We start from the raw sequence: 19,764 nt of genomic DNA on the forward strand, positions 1-19,764 counted from the left end.
GACACTCAACAAGTGTTCTTATAAGAAAATAAAGGCTAGCATAAAAATATTAAGACGACATTTTCTTTTCTGTTAATTAAAAATCAGTTCACTTGGTAGCGTGTGTAATATTGCTACACAGACTGGTATCTTAGTTTCAAGATTTTCCCATTTGAAAAACCATGAATAACAATCATTCTATAAGGAGAGCAAAAGATGCAAATTTCTAAAGGCTTAACAACTGCAGCAGTATACTAAATATTTATCCATACATTGATACTCTGCATTTTCTTTAACGAAATGACTTTGTTCTCCTTTCTTGAAGAAAATGGTCTTAATAATATGAGGTACATAAAAGATACTATGTTTTTTTTTTTAAACACAAATTATTTGAAAGCTAAAAAACTAGAAGTCTTTTACTTGTTAAATGAGAAAACATGCCTTTTGACTTCTGAATGCCTCTTTTAAAAAACATTTATTAAATAACTTTAGTTTTCTTATCTCTACAGCAGCAGTTATTTTTTAAACAGAATAAATCACAAAAAAAAAAAAAAAAAAAACCACACGAAAAAAAACCCAAACCACTAAAGAACTCTCACATCTTACCTGAGAGGTTGTACAACTGAAAATCTGATGGATGTTCAAGTATGTTCTACACAAAACCACTAAAGCAGCTGTTATCACATTTATGAAATATTCATAGGCTTATGCCACACATCCTTATTTGATCTTGACTGCCTCCTCAGTGAAGACCAGGTAGTGAAAACAACTTATACAATTAAGGTCATAAATATTTAAACTTTCTAAAGAGGATCAACTGAAAAGTTAACTCGTGGCAGTGATTACTAACCTAATTGACAGAAATTACACGATGTTATTATTTTGCTTTTTAACCATACCCTCATCAATTGGAACTGGTTCACAATTCTTTGCATGCTGGAGATTGTGTGGAGATCTCAAGAAGGCCTTAAGGAGATGTCCTTGTAATAAAGACGGTAACAAAGCCATTGAAAGAGTATTTTGAGATCCACATTAGAAGGAATGACTGTTGTTCTGGTTTGTTATTGACAGAAATATTGATGATGACTCTAAATTAATTGAGTTCAATTCTTCCCATTGTAGGCAATCACATCAAGTAGTCCTTCCATAACTGTATAACTGTTCTTTTCTCCTGAACCATCTTATAGTCATCTGCCTTTTCAAACAGCCTCATCATACTGGCAGCTCAGAGTCATCCTCAGAATAGTCAAGTAACAGAATCTACATATTTTTAAGTGCTAAGTTTAATTCACAGGAAAAAAAAAAAAAAAAAAAAAAAAAAATCCTTAAACACAAGTTTTCTGTTTTATACTATAAAAATTAAACTAAACATCAAGAGCAGATAGTTCATCCTCTGAAATATATTGTTACACCTATATACTGATGATGTGTTCCAAGTTTCTGTCATCAGCAACTTTCCTCCTTTCACTCCTACTTCTATGCTGTCATCAAGGAAACCATTAAACAAAATTGATCCCAACACCAACTCATTAAGAACTGGTCTTCAATCCTCCTTCTGATCCAGTAATTTCTCTTTCATTTTCCTTCAGACAGTTTTTTGCCCTTCTTTAATTAATCTATGTTTTTCCTAGTTGTAGCAATCACAGGGCACTCTACAAAGTTCTCCACTAAACTCCATGATGTATTTCCTGCCTTGAGAAACAGCAGCCATCTTGTCAAGAAAGCATCTCATGCTTATTCCTAACATCCTTCTGTATTTGTATATGCTACTTTCATCCAGATATACTGTGAAATCTTCCCCATAAGATGTTCTTTCTTACCTGGAATGGCACTGCCAGAGATTTTCTGTTGTTCTGAATTAACATTGTCTATACATTAAATACTAATAAATAATCCAGAAGGAACATGAAATCTAAGAATAATCTAATCCATCATTTGGAAAAAAATGATCAAAACCACCCCTCTACTCATCCTCTCTGTGAAATAATAAGACAAGCAGAAAAACATCTGTATTTTTAACATCATCATCTGCCATTCCAAACCTACTGCATTTACCCAAGGAAGAGTTTTAGTGACTTGGTAACATCTGACCTGAAGTCTGTATACAGAAATATTAACTGCCATCTTTTCAGCAGAACCTACCCAGACCTTGTGGACTGGCTGGGCTTCTCTTGAGTTCAGCTAATGATTATAAATGGCAAAGAATAGCTAATTTAATTGCAAAAGGTAATGATGCAGTGAGCATAAGATTAGTTTCACCCCAGAAGGTAATGTCTTCAAAATAACAATAAGGAGAGTGATCAAAAGGACAGGAGAAGCTTGTCTTAACGCGAATTGAACCAGATCTTTCCATATTAAATACTGGAACGAAGAAAAAAGTTAGCAAAAAATGATGAAAGGAAAGAAAACAAAAACAACAAAAAACCCACCATAGAGCTGTATAGTAAGTTATGGTTAGTAGATATGTCCTCTGACAGGTTGACCAGATAATTCAGAGAATGAACACACCAGTAATTTTATTACAAAGCAGCTCTGAAAATATCAGGAACCCTAAATTTTTTCAGGCTAATTCTAATTAAACAAAATGACTTGTAAATCCCAGGCACATAGAGGAGATGCACCCAATAAAAGACTTCGTTTTGATCAGTGTAGACAAGCAGAAATTTTGGCATCTGCAAAATTTTACAGACACATATATTTTCAGTTTTGCACTAATACTACAATTGAGTTTAATGTGATTTTTTTCAGAAACATGAAAAGTCCATTAAAATTAATATTGCCTAGAATGCATACTTAGCCAAAAGGGTAGCAATTGAAGTTTTCTTAAAACAAAAAGGTCAGTGCTGCACCAATGTAATGAATAACTCCTGATACACATACAGCAGACAAGATCCTACTTTTAGTTCATGATGACAATATCATTCAACTTGAACACCATTCATTGTTTTGACAAAAAGAGAAAAAATATCAGAACACACTGACATTTTTATTATCTTAATCCCAGGCTATTGATTCATTCAGTTCAAATAATGTATACACACGCACACATACATTGCTATTTCAGTTGTAAGTCTGTAGGAACAAGAATACTTTGTGAAGACTTCTTACCCTCTGCAGAACATATACGTTTGCTAGCTACTTACTACGGTAGGCATTTTAAAGAGATGCTCATGTTCTCCTCAGTCTTGTTCAGCTGGACTCTGATTAACTCAGGAACCCACAGAGAAGTTTTCGATAAATTTGTTGCAGACAAAAATTCAACAGGAATGCAACAATACCCATCACCTTAGATGAGATTCACCTGGCTTAAGATCTAGATGCCTAGAGGTGTCTTCCAAAAGTCAAAGCTTCCATGAACTTTCACTATTAAAACTTCACTTTAAAAGTGGTCACTGACTTAGTGATGAAGCAAATATCACCTAAGATTAACTCAAAATTGCTGAGACAGAAAACTGATAATGGTAAACAGTTCCAAGTAAAATTTTGTTCACGGGCAATCCTAATTTGCAATGCAATCACATAAGATACTAGATTATTTCAGACAGAAATACAGAGAAAACAAATTCTGCATCAGGTTTATGAAGAATCTAACTGTAAAAATTTTCAAATGACACTCCTAACTTCCATAAACTACGTTTTTTAACAAACGTTTCAAAATGTTCCTACCTAAAGATGCCAGTCAAGGTCTGATATATCTAGTTTCATAGTCTTAGCTTCATTAGATGAAGTTGTTTTTTTGATGCACAATTTAACTTTTGTTTGTTTCTTGTTTACTTGTATCAAATATAACAAATGTCACAGGTAAGGAAAGCTAACTGAAATACTGAACGGATCAGCAAGCTGAACATTGGTTTGAGGACAGAAATAATGATTTCCAAAACCCAAGCTGAGATTACATATAGTTCGGAGAAGAGTCTAGTCCTCTCCAAAGTTAGGTGGATCGCAGTTGACAGAATCATAAAATAGTTTGGGTTGGAAGGGACCTTTAAAGGTCACCTAGTCCAACCCCTCCGAAATGAGGGGAAGATCTTCCAATTCTAGTAACGGAAGAAAAAAGAAAATGGAAATCATAGTTACATTCACAAATATGTGTGACAGAGAAGGGAGGTTAGTTTTGAGGAACAGAACAGCGAAAGGAAGACACAACATGCAAAATTTTAGTAAATAAATCCCCAGCAAAATAAAATATATTAAAAAAAAAATGCAATTCATTACAGGATTCTCATACTGAGAAATCAAAGCAGTACACAGACCAAGAAATGTATATTATGCTCATACATATAAGGGCTGTAAATTAAGCAGAAGGCTGCAGGGTATTAACCAACATGAGTTAATATACAGTTATCTGAGTTCAATAATCTTTGGCTTTACCGATGACCAGTTTTTCCCCTCATACACATTCACCAAATTAGCATCACTTTATTTTATATTACTCATTGTTAAACCAGTAGGAACTTAAGGGCAACTCTAGAAAAAGGAAAACATTTAACCTCTAGCAACAGATACAAAATACTAAGCGGCCTACTCTTAAACACTCATATTCAAGACAACTGATATTTACTTCCCCCACCCACATTGAAGGCAGTAAGATATTTCTGAAGGAGCAGTTCAAAAATCAGCAAATTCTAGACTAGTGAATGTTATTGTTTGTACTACAGCCAAGTATATCATGATTTGTAAAAAAACCAACCAAACAAACAAACAAAAACAAAACAAACAAACAAAAAAAAATCTTACCACAGCTTCAGCTGAACTTTCCTGCAAATCCCACAATAATATGTTGTTATCAGCCAGTGAAATAATCTTTTTACCATCTCCCATTGGTTCCCACATAACGCTGTAAAACAGAAAACAAAACAACCTAACATTAAAACCTATCAGAATATGCACTAGGAAAGCCATTTTAACTTTGTGGACTTAATCTATTCCAAAACATAAGAAACCATATTCCTGATGGTTTCCTTCAGCTGAAATCCATCACATTTTAACTGCAAAATCCACCACTAACTAGCAATATAGCAATTTTTACACATAGTAGCTGAACATTCTTGCAGCATCAGCTACTTAAGAGCTATGTGATACCAGATCTAGGCTTCGTTATGGAATCTTTTAGTCAGTGCCAACGTACACAGATATTTTTTCCTAGTGTCCTTTGGCACCCCATCTGAATCTGTCAGAAAAAGGAATGCAATCCAGTTTCCCTAGATGCTAGCCTACCCATAAAGAGAAAACTGCTGAAAATCCTTACTCCATTTGCCATCCATTCTGCATATTGAATCATAAAGTAATAATGCAAAACAGTGATTACATCATTGTAGAGAGGTCATTCTGCATACATACACAGAAGAAAAAAACCAAAAAAAAAAAAACAAAAAACAAAAAACACCAACCAAAACAAACAAAAAACCCACCCAGACCTTGACATACACTTACTTTTGAGTGTTTTACCTTGAAACCTCAAAGTAGTTCTTCATACGTATTGTAGTGCACCCTTTTTGAAGATGCACAAAAAATCATAAGCCTCAGAGCTTGGTGCAAACCCTTTCCAGTCCGACAGCTGTCATCATGACTCAATGACATACACTTTCTATCTGCAGTTCACCAGTTCTGTGCCATACATGAAGGAATGCAAGAAATCAGTCCTCATCTCTACTTCTGCCTATAAGAAGCGGCATATTCAAGCCAGTTGGCATGGACAGCAGAGCTGAATATCGTGGAATGGCTGGAGTTAGAAGTGGCGCAGAAGGTCAGGTGTTTCCAACACCTCTGCCACATTCAGGGACACCTTCCACTAGACCAGGTTGCTCAAAGCCTCCAGCCTGGCCTTGAACACTTCCAGGGATGGGGCATCGACAGCTGCTCTGGACATCCTGTTCCAGTGACTCACCACCCTCATGTGGAAGAATTTCTTCCTTATATCTAATCTACCCTCTTTCAGTTTAAAGCCATTACCCCTTGTCCTATCACTCCATACCCTTGTCAAAATTCTGTCTTCAGCTTTCGTGTAGGTACCCTTTAGGAACTGGAGGGCTGCTATAACGTCTCCCCAGAGCTTTCTCTTCTATATGCACTAAAATTCTAATTTTGCTATAGGCATCAGTAAGGTTAAAGGAATAAAACTTGCCATTTGATGGTAACAGGCTTCCATACCCAGTACTTTCAAAAGAAAGTCGTGCAACCTCTGAATCATCTTTTAGTGACAATATCGCTGAAGGCAGAGATGACAACTTCACTATGAATGGAGAAATTCCCTCCCCTCTCTAGACAAAACCTTAAGTCATTCAAAAGCATTTGATGTGCTGTTCTCATCCCTAGTGTACATATGAAGAAGTATGTCAAGGTTTGTCAAGAATTCATCACTAGAAGTCAATTTTCTAGTCAGTTTAGCTTTTTGCATGAATCAATTCAGCATTCAGATTGAAGAAATGACAGAAGGTTGCATGGGTAGGCACAGCAAGCAAGCCCAACATTCAGCAGCCACCAGGTACCTTCCTAACTTGGTACTGCACACTATGCCTGCTTCTGTTTTATCCACAATTTTGCATTACTCCTACCTTCCTCGGACAGTGGATATGACCTGGCTGGCCCCAGATCTAAGCCATGTGACTTGATCTAATCTTACGGTATAAGATACAAGGAAAAGAAAACAGGAACTTGCAGGAAACAGAAATAAGTGAGACACTATTTTTTTCACATCATAAGTGAAACACAACCTTAGTCATTCTCAGCTGATACCTTCCACACAAATTTCTCTTGCTTCTTCCATGAACAGGTTCATTTTTTTTCCCCTGCACTTTCAATAAAAAAGAAGTATTAGATATATAAGGCAGATGGCTACACCTGTTTGCTGTTGCAGAGAAAACAAAGTATGCAATGAAAATAGATTACGCCAGAAAAGAAAATTTTAACAGCAAGTAGCTGAAAAAGCTGGAACTGTAACTAGTGAACCCACTGAACTTCTCCCTAAGGTAAGAAAGCAGATCAAAGAAAGGACAAGATTCTGCATTTATCTTCTGCTGGAACCATGACCTGCATCCTTATTTTGTTGTCAATCCATGGAGATTAACTACTTATAAGAGTTTATTTGTAATGAGCTCTCTTGTATTAGGACAAAATCACTTCATTTAGCACATTAAACTACCACCATGTTTTTAAACGTATTTTAACAAGGACATGGAAAAAGAACGATTCTATGATTTGCTTTAAATTGGGGTGTTTTGTCTGTAGTAATGCCAATTTTATCTTCAAAAGTGTTTCTTGTTAAAGTTGTGTGGTACAACTTGGAAAACCTTATAAACAACTGAAAATGAGTGTTGATAATAAAAATGATGCAGCAGTTTCAATTACAGGTTTAACCACCATTTTGTCCATAATAATGAGAAGTAGCCAACTGGCACTGGCATAGGTATTTCAGAATTTCATGTACTCTTGCTGCACAGATAGATCCTTCAAAGAGATGAAAACATTTTATAAACAGGTAAAAGGGTAAAAAAAATCTAATGCAGTATAACCTACATGTGACCACAGCTAACCTTCCACAATCCAGTTTTCCAAAGTGAAATTAAAAGACATCAATGTCGTCACAATACTGAACGGGTAAATAAAATCTTCAAGTCGATTCTGATCATACATTTATTTAAGTCCACCATTTTTCTTAGCTACTACAGAAAGTGCAACTGGCATTTGGCATTGATATATGTAGATATAGTTTTAACTATAGACAATTTAATCTAGTTTGACCAATTAACCAGATCATCAGATAAACCAGGCAATACCATTTACTTGAGTGTACCAACAGTTGCTGATGCTTACAGTTTTCAGAAATGGATAATTGTCAAATTCACAGCTGCCACTCGGAAACTGAGTGTCAACTTCATGGCTGCTCTTCAGATAATCTATAAACAGCAGACAAGCAATTATATTTGTTGCCTTTTACCCTGTTTTGTTATCATCTGACTCCTGATGCTTCAAATTAGCTTCTAGCTAGTAGTTTTTGGTAAAAAAAATTAAATCCTACAGAGAACGTTTTGCTAGTAAAAAGATAATATAAAATATTCACTCAAGTGCACACATAAAAGGACTCTATTATCTGTGCTTTATGCTGAAAAGATAGTTAACACCATCATTTATTAATGTACTGAGCTTTTACAAATGAACAATTCCAAGTTCTCCATTATAGACTAAATAAGAACAAAGCAACATGCAAATGCTTTCATAGATGTGAATTGCAGTCAGGCACAATGTGTTGGACAAAGCAAGTATTAACTACTGCTTAACCATCATTACAGAAGTGACAACCGTTTATTTCTGTAAGTGGAAAAATTTTGCTACACTGAAAATTCTCATGCACTGCAAAATGGAAATTACACCCAAACATGCAGTAGCTTGGGACAACATCCTGCAGCCTCAGCGTAGCCAATCAAAAAATTAATGTGTTATGGATTCAAATATCCTTGCTTCTTTGCAGTACAATGATTTAAATATACAGGTGATTCTGCTAATTAGGTGATTAGAACATTATTCAAAGAGGAGAAAAGGACTGAGGACAACCTGGAACCCAAAATTCTTATTCCTTACCCAAATGCTCTACAGAGTGGCCACTTTTCTGAATGAAAACTATTCTGGCTATTTTGTAGCATACTGAAGTCCATGCTGCAGGAAGCACATATAAGTTACGCTTTGTCTCAAAATTCTCAGCCACTGAGATATATTTTAGTGTCCAGCTCCTCAAGATACAGTAAAACAAGAACCACAGCTTCCTAAAAAAACTAAAGGTAAGGTGAATCTATCTTAGTTGCCTTTTTAGCTAAGAGGTTGCTAAAAAGAATGAGAAATTAAGTAAATATGATTTTGGAAAAGAATCCTAAAGATAGCTGGGCTTTTTCCTGGCTCTTAAATTATTTTTACATTCAGAAAAATAAAGCTGTTGTACAAATGAATACAAGAGTAACCCAACAAGGAGGTGATGCAGAAAACTCACCTGCCTTTTTTTTCGTCCCCCCTCAAATTGTCATACTACAGTCTTGGCAGCTCCATAAAGTCTTTTTTAAAAAAGAATCATAAAGCAGAAGGCAAAATAATAAAGGATCATTATCAATGATTGTATTTACTTCACTGCATCTCCTTGTCTACTGCAGCTGCTGTTGAACATGTTTATAGTGAGAAAAAGAACTGTGATTCTTGCTTATGGGCCAAATTAATTTCAGCATTGGAAAGGCATTTATGTACGTGTAAACATAATAAAGACATCCTGAATCCTAAGAGTTCACAATCTAATAGAAAGCATGGTAGTGACTTTGCCACAAGAGACCAAGATAAAGGACTCATTGATTTTAGGTAGGAGCTCGTAAATACCCATTTTGTAGAAACAAGTATTAAATTCCTGTTGAGCTACTCATGATTTAAAGTGATGACCAACAGGTGAACATCTCCATCAACAATCTCAGACCTCTGTCTGGTTGGCCATGGGTTTACATATTAATAATGCTTAAAACAGCAAATTCATGCAAATTGATTACACAGACTACATAGGAATTTAACTGACAAAAGCTGTCACTGGTAACATTTCAAGTCATAAAACATTACAGATGGGAACTAAAAATCTCTAGTCTGTCATTTAACCAACTTACCTACATTCTATATCTACCTGCAGCACAATGAAAGTCGTTACTGGTGGATGCAAAGCATGAACAAGCTATGCAAACAAATGGGGGAAAGAGTAAATAATAAGACCTACTTTATAGAAAGGAAGCTGTGACTAACCATTTTCAGATTGTAAACATCAGTCACCCATGGCCTACTGTGTTGACTTCTGAAGCAATAAAATACGTAAGTTTTATACATGGTCAGCTCTCATAGGAGCAGTTGCTAAGAGATCTCACAAGTGTAACCTACAGCTCTTCAAATCGCAATGACTTCAGAAATCCTAAATTCCTTCCTTGTGGGTAAAGTCGATTTCTTCAGTGCTCAGAGATAGCCCACATGAAAACCGCAGAGTAAGAAAGTCATGGGTAGCACTAATTGGAATCCATGCTATGAAATAATTTATTACCAAGGTCATGGGGGTTCTCCATGCTATTTTGGTATTGGAGACAAGTCCTTACAGTTGATTAATTATATTATAGGGTTAATTTTGCCTGTTTGTTGTCACATGTATTTATTCCAGACAGATGCGGAGTATTAATTCATCCTTCCAGAAAGAGTTCTGATTCCAAAGACATAAATGCTACACTAGATTTTTAGGACACTGCTTTCCCCTCTAAGGTCTGTCATGATCATTGCAGCCAAGGCTGCCTTTGACCTTCCCATCCACAACCAGCTCTTCCTTCGTTATCAGTATCAGGTCTCGTAGAGTATCTCTCCTCATTGGCTCCTCTGTCACTTAGGTCAGGAAGTTACTGATGCTCTCCAGGAACACCCTGGATTGCTTATGCCCTGCTGTGGTGTCCTTCCAGCAGATACGGGGTGGTTGAAGTCTCCCATGAGGACTGGGCCCTGCAAATACAAGGCTACTTCTAGCCGTCTGTAGAAGGGCTCATCTAATTGCTCTTCCTGACCAAGTAGTCTGCAGCAGACACCTATTACTGTGTCACCCACAGAGGTCTGCCCTTTAATTCTTACTCACAAGCTCTCATTTGACTCATCATCCCTCCCCAGGAAGAGTTCCATCAGCTCTCTCGCAGACCAGACAACCCTCCTCCTCATCATCCCTGCCTGTCCTTCCTAAGAAGTCCCAGTACTCTTCTCAGTTTTGTCTGCAGCTACTTTGTCTATCCAATCCAGGTAACTGACACGAGTTATCAAATATAAGCAACATATTTCCCTCATCTTTTACGTGCTGTTAAATACAGTTAACAATGATATCAGCGTACAAGAAGGGGTTATAACCCCCAGCTTCCCCTGTTGTGGTGATTTCTATTAGACTAGAAGTTATGGCACTGGTTTGGTTTGACCAGAATACTACTGTTAAAGACTAATGTGCCTTCAGTTTATTAAGATATTTTTATAACATCTCTACTATATAAAACACAGCTTACCAAAAGATCACTGACTCATAGAATCACTTCAGTTGGAAGATCATTGAGTCCCATCATAACCCAACCAAGTCTAGCAGTAAACCATATCCCTAAGAACCTCATCTAAATACCTTTTAAACACCACCAGGGATGGTGACTCAACCACTTCCCCGGGCAGCCTGTTCCAATGCCTGACAACCCCTTCTGTGAAGAATTTTTTCCTAATATCCAATCTGAACCTCCCTTGGTGCAACTTGAGGCCATTTCCTCTTGTCCTATCACTTGCTACTTAGGAGAAGAGACCAACACCCTCCATGCTACAACCTCCTTTCAGGTAGTTGCAGACAGTGATAAGGTCTCCCCTCAGCCTCCTTTTCTCCAGGCTAAACAGCCCCAGTTCCCTCAGTCACTCCTCATCAGACCTCTCACCAGCCTCATTGCCCTCCTCTGCACTCTAGTACTGCAATGTCTTGCTTATGATGAGGGGGCCAAAACTGAATACAGGATTCGAGGTGCGGAGTACAGTGGCACAATCACTTCTCTAGTCGTGCTCTAGTCCTGATCTCCCAGTGTTTTTTGTTTTTTTTCTTTCTGGGTGCTGTTTTTCTGGGAGGCTGTTTTATTCTCTTTTATTTTCTTCTGGACGAGAGAGAAGACATTTTTTCTAGGGGGGCTGGATTTAATTAAAAAAGGAAATACATTCTAAGAAACACCAAATACAGTCTAAAGAACAAAATAGATTAAGAAATTATTTCCTTGAAGTAATTAACATTGAACTACTTAAATAAGAATACTTAAATATTATGGCAGAAACACTCTCAAACAATACTCTAAGGCAAATATGCAAAACCCTTTTAGCTTCATTACGTGTCATCCATGCCTTCCCATATTGCCCAAGTGCCAAATATATGTCTATAAACAGGACAGCTCTTGCAAAAGTTTTGTTAAGGTCCTCTCACATTACCACAATGAATATTTTACAGTAGTATTTTAATTATCCTACTGTTACTGATGGCTAAAATATCTGAGGACTCAATAGCTGTTCTAAAACATTTTGGAAGTTCTTTTTAGTTTTGCAAGTCCCTGTAAGATATGTGTGCCAAGACAACAGAATGCACTGTAACTGTAGGAGTTTTTTGGGACATACCTACAATAGCAAAAGGTCTAGAGTATGCACAGTTAAATTACTGTAGGAATGCAGTGTTTTGGCAGCATAGTTTACAGTACCTGTTGAACTCCAGATCCCATGCCAGAAAAAGCACTTCACTAAGCATAAAGCTGTGTATCTGCTTGTGGTATTTGCAGATATTATTACACAGACAAATCTTTTTATTTGTTTTAGGAACAATCCACTGAGGAGCTGAAACCTATTTATTAATATGAAACAGAATTGATTGACAACATGTTTTGGACAAGAAACATGGCCAAAGAGTCAAATAAAAACTATTCGGAGAAGTATGTACAGTTTAAAGATCCACATGAGAATTAAAAGTTGTTTTCACCTTCTTAACACCAAGAGAAAAAGATGAAACTTCAAAGAAAGGAGGAGTAACACATTTCACACGAGCAGACATTGATGATAAGTTACTGTCAGCCAGAGCTAATTGCTATATACAGAACCGCACATGTAGAAGAGAAACCATCCCCCAGCACATGAGTTACTGAAACTGGGTGGGGTGTGGGGAATCTGTGTGTAAAGCTGACAGACAGAGGCCATGTTACTTCTATCATTCTACAAAATATTGCTGTTGGAGGAGCTGCTGCCAGGGTCACCATTGCTATTCTGTCACTTGAACAGGGTTTAAAACCCCCCAAATTAAAATTATGGATGTGACATATCCAGAAAAAAAAAAATTAAAAAAAATCACATAACCAGCTTGCCTGTTAAAGATCGATAAGGTGGTCAACCTAGGAAAAACTTTTCAGTAGTATGAATGCCTGGCAGGAAAGCATAGGGAGCTGTCAGGTAAAAGTCCTGCACAGCCCCTGGAGGCTATACAATGCCAATAGTTTTTTCTATGTACTAATGTAAAGATTAAGGTCTGAAATAAGCTTATTTATGAAGCAGCTGGAGTGGGCAAAAGCAATTTCTGCAGACTTATTTTAGAGGAAACACATATCTGCTTTGAGGGGGGACAGAATCTAAGTATTTTCATATGGGATTTTCCAAAAGATGGCAAAATTTATCCTTGCTAATTTATTGCTGTTTGTAACAAACTGGCCATCTGAATGGTTGGATTATGGGGAAAACCCCAACAAAACAAAATATCCATCCCAATACATTTCTTCAATGATCTGAAATATGTGGCAAAGAAAAAAAAAAAGTATTATAGCCTAGGATCTGCATTGCTAGTTGAGGAAAATCACTACTCCCATCCAAAGGAACAGCAAAAACAATATTGGGGGTGGGATAGGGTGTGTGTGCTGGTTTTTCTTGTTATTTGAGTTTCTTTTAATGAAACACTAAGGCAGAATTTTAACATGTATATCCTAACACAGGGATACTACTAATGTTACCAACATCATGATTAGAAACCAAAGTGTCACCTGACTACAAAGTGAAAGTATCCAAGCTTTGGAAAACACTATTTTCACTCTTCTTTTGAGTTTCAGATTCACTTAGTGGGTTTTTTTCCTTCCCCACTCCCCCCTCTGCTTTGAGACAATGTTTTGGGGTATTGTGAGTTTTGTTTGTTTGTGGTTTTTTGTTGTGTTTTGTTTGGTTAAAGGCTATTTTAGAGGCCAAAAAGAATATGTAAAACACTTCTGGACTTCATTTCTGGAATACTCTTACTCACCTGTCTCCAGGGCATTACTTACAAATGCAAACTTTCATCAGATTACTGTGTTCATCATTGGAGTGAATATGAAGAAATTAAAGCAATATTGTTATGTACAGTATCTTATGTATCTTAAATAAATTAAGTTCCATTCAAGTTGAAAGGACTGATATAGCAAACCTGTACTTTTGTGGGAAGCAGACCTTGATGAGGTTGCTCCATACTATGCAATCACACAGGCAAAGAAGAGATGGTACTTCTCAGTACTCCAGCTGGAGATATTAGGTGAAATACCATAGAAAATGTAAGTACTTTAAAAAGGTCTGTGGGATTAACTCATTTATAGTAATTTTATCCTTTGTGAATTCAAAATTCTGTTTTAATATTTTAGTGATAAACATCCCCAAGTTCTTGAAACACGTGAAACTTCAAAAAAAAAAAAAAAGTCTTCCTCTCTAATTTCTTAGATGTGCTAATATTTGCAAGTCCATATTTAAGACTGATTGTGTGGGATACACTAAAAAAAAAATTAAACTTCAGCAAGCAGAAAAGCTTAATGTAATAAGCTATCATTATTCCTTCCAACTTTTTTTAGCAGCTGACTACTGTTTTCTTCATAAAAGGTGAATTCTTCACTCCGCACCTTTCAGGCCTCCCACAGTTGAGCTCCCACTTCTCTTGTCTCTCTAATCTCCATTCATTTCCCCATTACAGTTGTACCTATGTTGTCCATCTAACACTTTCCCCTTATTTATTTTGTTTTTTAACTTGTTCCAAATTTACTCCATGAAGCACCATCCAGCTTTGTTCACTTGTTCCCTCTCTCTTTGAAGCACAGCACATACCTTGCTCTTGAGCAGCATCTACCCTACTTTATACCTGCCAAATTTGGAAAGCATGAAGTAGGATATAAAGCAGATACAAGCAAGCCCGCATCCAGTAGATGCTAGGGGAGAAACTCCAGCTTTGCACCTTTACTTCTGACAAAAGAAAAAGTCCCTGCTGAGTTCCAAATTCAACATCTCACAGATTACACTTTCTTCCATGGCCTGTAGTATCTTCCTTCTCTGAGGACCATCCTGTTAAGTCTACTATTGAAAAAGTCTGTAGAAAAACTGAGGAAGACGTAGAACAACAGGCTACTCAAAATACAAGTTTTCAGGATTTTAACAGACACAATTTCAAGAATTCCTCCAAAGCTGCACTCAGAGGAGTAATCAAAATCTCATTAAATGCTACCCTGTTTCCTTGGGCTCTCCTATCCAGACTGTACCTTGGGCCGCTTCTTGCAAGATACCCAATGGCAAGCTCCTTTAACTGCTGAATCTTAAAACATTGCATAGAGCAACACACCTATGGTTACGTATGTGTACGCTGTGTGAATACACACATTATCTACAAAATGAATTTATGGAAAAAGCTTCTAAAAACACAACATCACAAACCCCCATTTATCTCTGGGGGTTTTCAGTCTGTAATTAATTCACTTGGGAACTTTGCAGTCAAAATCTTTGCATTTTAGCTCATATGAGGAACAGTAGGTAGAGGATGAAAAAAAAGTCTTGAGCTTAAACCAAACAGAGCAATTAATAGGCCTATTTGTTTGCCTAATTTAAACACTTCCTTAATTTTCTGTATTCTCTTTATGCCATACAAGTGTTCGAGTAAAAATTCTGATGGGTCCCAGATTCAAAGCTTAGAGGCAGTTAAAAAAAAATTCCCAGTAACTGAAAGCAAATAGCTAGACATTATTTTTAAACAAAGTAACTCATGCAACCCAGATGAAATAGAACCGTAGAATGCACATTTCTTTTTCAATTGCCTGCAACATCTTGGAGATCAGATTCTCGTCAAAGAATTTGCCCAGACCAAAAAATTATTTCAACAGATCTTGAAGTAGAAGGGCATAGCGTTCAGACACATGCACGGAAAGTTTAGGATTTTAGTTACAATCAATTGGAAATGCTACTTTGGTCTTGGTTCACAGAAGAGAACTGGTATTAAACATGTCACTGCTAAGCTTTAAGAAGAAACTTCAGAGACATTTGAGCACAGAATTCCACAAAGGTGATGAGATAAAGGTCGGGAAACACAGGATTAGTTCTTAATGCCAGTTAACAATTGTGCAAAACCAATACCTGACATATCAGACCTGGAGAAAACAAGCCCCCTTGAGTTGCCTAGTACATAATACTAGAAACAGAAATGAGATAAATTTTCAACTATCAGGCTTTCTTAACAGAAGAAGAAATAAAGCAGAACTATTACTTTTTTTTTTTTTTTACTAGCTAGCTAATGAATAGAAATTTTTATGCAAACAGGTTTTGAAAAGGAACTGAGACTGATTTCAAGTATTGTTCTCTTTTGATGTAATTTACAATTACTCCTACTAGAATATATTTAAGTATAATGAGATTATGATGGATACCTTACACAGTAGGTGTCTGAATACAGAAACCAAAGAGGACCTTTTCCACTCTCATGTAAGACAGTGCAATATCCAACATAGATGTTGCATTATCCTCGTTTGGTTCCAGTTCAGAGTTGTCACATTCCATTTACAAAAATCTGCTGTGTTATTCCACATTTTACTCTTAAAATTCTCCAATAATTGTGAAAGGTACTGTACAACATGAGTGATCACCTACTCCATATTCTGACAGACAGACATTCCTGGTACTACAGCAGACCATATTCTTATGGTTTCAACTTCTCCTGCCAGTAGAAGATGGTCAGGTGGTCCCAAAATTACATCAAGCAAAACTGTATTTTGTAAAATATGGACTGAATGTATTAACGTTTCTTTGCCCTGCATCTGTTCAGGAAGCAGTGGGAACATGTCATATACATACTCGTAAGGCAAAACACTTGCAAATACACAACAGAAAAATTTAACTTTCTTTTAAATACCAGAAAGGAAAACAAACCTCTGTAATACCATCGGTAGTACTGTAGCTCTCTTTGTCTTTTGTTAGGCAACAGAAAAGAGTACTTAAATAGGCATCACATAATATACTGAATTCTTATTCTTAGCAAACAACAAATTAATTGCACTTATTCAAAATCAGCTGAGTGAAGACTGAAAAACAAAAACTGAAGTGCAACATCAAATTTATATTCCATAAAAAGACGGAAATGCTAAGTGTTATACCTTTGTGAAAAGGTTTTAGATGGGGGCAGGTGGGGAGAAACACATTAAAACAGTACACAAGCTGTTACTCCATATGTGTTTGCAGGATGATAATACATGTTTTTAATCTATGAAACATCTGGGATTAAAAATTCAATTTGTACTTTTTCTTTTTTTTTTTTTTTTTTTAAGACAGATTAGTTTTAAAGTGCACAGCACAACTTCTACAGTATAAATCTGCACAAAACTAACAGCCCCGGTCTAAGCTTTAGGCTTTTTCTAGGAGTATAAAATATGCAGAATCCTACCAGGCCATATTGCCATGGGCTGTGTTGTCAAGGTGACAGAGTAGCTCCAGGGTTTGAGTGTTGCTTGATGAATCATCAGGGGATTCATGACTGCCTGATTCCAATTCCTTCGGCATCCTCCAAACAGCAGCACATGTCATGACTTTACTGTCTGAAGCTAAGCAACAGAGAATAATGCCAACAGATCATTGCATGGGAGACATCTTTTGTATACAGTGCACCAACATTTACACAAATGCACATCTGCTGTTTAAAGTATTTAAAAATATTATACCAAAATGAATTTTAAGAATGCAAAATGTGAATACAGACCCAGACTTCAAGTTAGCACTCAAGTTGCTGCAAAACTCAAAATTATCATGCATTTAATGCACTTCTCCCTGTTTGAAGGGAGAAGTGCTCATGAAAATGTAACTCTTTGGGAGGCAAGTTTTCTGAGCTTCGGCATCCATATTGATGTTAATGAAAATGACCCACAAATTACATTGCCAGATTGCTTAACAATAAGGATTTAGATATTGTTTTACATTTTCCTTTCAAGGACTATATTCAGTTGAATCTGTAGCATTATGTCAAGTTCTTTACTATTACTAACTGTTTATTGCAAAATGAAGTTTTCTTCTCCTCTAATTGTAGCAAATAAAAACAGCTTCCAAAAGACAAACAGAACTCACATGCACATAGCAAAATATTGCAACATATGACGAACAAGCCAACTGTAGATTTGAGGATTTCACAGAGATACTCAATATGTAAGAAAATATTAAACAACACCACAAAGAAGTTTCTGGTAGATTATGATTAATGAAAGGTCTGTACCATACATATAAAGCATTTGCTTTTCCACTGTCACCAATATCTAAGAGAACCACAAAAGCAAATAATATAAAACACGGTATACATTTCTCAAGCCATCTTTCCCCTCAACACAGCAACACAAGTCTTAACATAGCCTTGAAGTGTCATTTTAACTTCTTAAAACCTGAATATTTTGAAATTCTGATGCTGTGTCCTTATGAATAACTTCAAAAAAAAAAAAACCAAACACTTAGTTTCTTGCACAATCAGCTTTCTAAATTGAAAATCCAAAAACAACTAAACAATCACTGTTTTGAAGATTGAGGGAAGCTCAAAGAAAAAACTCTGTGTGTATATGTATGTATATATATATGTATACACACACACATACACTGAAATCCCCCTGAAACTTGATGTGACCCAGGCTCCTATAAGACTTTGTTTTGAAAATTGTCAAAAGCCACCAGTTAAACGTATGTGCTTGAGTTTAACATATGCAGTAATTCTACATAGATTTTGTATCTGTTTTCAAGTTATTACTACAGATGCTGCTAAGGGGCAACACTGAATTGCATGTTGATATTCCAGGCAAAAGAGATTTCTTTGAGCAGTTAAAACAAGTTTATCAGATTTTCACATTTTGCAGACCTATCTATGTCATTCCTTGGAGCCCAGAATGCAGGTTCCTCCCTTGAAAGCTGTTCAGCTTCTCTGATGATATGATGCGTATCAGATGACATTTGGTATTCCAGAATGCAAGAGAACCTTATCTTTTTCAAATGTAATTTAACCACAGTAGATTTCTGAATTAATGGCTGTTATTATGTAGTCTATTAGGCAATTTTTAATATTTTTTTAATCATAGGAAATGCTTTAAGTAGTTTATATTAGTACATACATTTAAAATACAATTCTAAAATTAAGGATACCTATCAAACTTGGTATGGATCCCAGTAACACAGGAGTCATTAATTCTTTCTTAAGTAGTGGAATTAGTTGTTGTTTTCTTCTGTCTATGTTTAGCAAAGTAGAAATTAAAAAAAAAATTTCTTCTTAATTAATATTAAGAAAAGCTCCGTGAGGTAGCTGTCACTTCTTTTAGCTATAAATAGAAAAATTCTCCTGATACTTATATCTTGGCATTCACTGAATGTTTCTTCTCTCGTTACCATTGTACATGTATAAAATACGCTTATTATCTCTGCTTCCTCTTATAACCATAGATATTCCTGTAAACAACTGGTAAAATGGTCTGAAGTACAAGTTGGCACAGAGCTTCATATACAGAATTCTGTGCCATTCCAAGCATGTTTCACTTCCATCAGGACTGGTAGTGAAGGACAAAATTCTCTGTGCATCAGAAACGGAAAACACTAAATCCCAACACACACAAAACCCAGCAGAGATATCATCCTCTGTGTTCAGCTGGGCTTGAAGATGCTCCTGGAAAAATGACAGACCACTTTCCAGCTGCTGAATGACCATCCATCATGAACAGTTGTATACGCATTGCAAATCTTCAGATTCTAGTTTTAAACTTTGGACAAATTCTGGAATCAGACACACAGCCAAAATCTGTAAAGCAGAGACTTGATTCAGAGCACTATTAATTTCTCCTTGCACATTTAATGCACTTATCTATAGTTCTGATACTTTATAATTTCAAGATGCATGAAACCAAAATATAATTGCTACGTGCTACCGTAGTAGTAATTTTAGATATGACTGGTCTTAAGCAAGGCTTAATTTCCATT

At 36.2% G+C, this 19,764-nt stretch overlaps 1 protein-coding gene across 4 annotated transcripts in view; it reads right to left on the minus strand.

The window, feature by feature from the left end:
• Window positions 1-19,764, minus strand: part of EIPR1 (EARP complex and GARP complex interacting protein 1) — a 93,684-nt gene that overhangs the window by 38,143 nt on the left and 35,777 nt on the right. For 3 of the 4 annotated variants that reach the window (XR_011738508.1, XM_071807042.1, XM_065835588.2), the window contains exons 4-5: window positions 17,213-17,369; window positions 4,717-4,816 (exon numbers count right to left, since the gene is read on the minus strand). Coding sequence is in view for 3 of the 4 variants with exons in the window: in XM_071807042.1 (XP_071663143.1) it covers window positions 4,717-4,816; window positions 17,213-17,369 (257 nt within the window). In the remaining variant the exon portion in view is untranslated. The remainder of the gene's footprint in view (window positions 1-4,716; window positions 4,817-17,212; window positions 17,370-19,764) is intronic. The other variant, XM_071807043.1, reaches the window with a different exon arrangement.

The sequence above is a fragment of the Patagioenas fasciata genome, chromosome 3, assembly GCF_037038585.1.
Source record: "Patagioenas fasciata isolate bPatFas1 chromosome 3, bPatFas1.hap1, whole genome shotgun sequence".
In the NCBI taxonomy this organism is placed as follows: Eukaryota; Metazoa; Chordata; class Aves; order Columbiformes; family Columbidae; genus Patagioenas; species Patagioenas fasciata.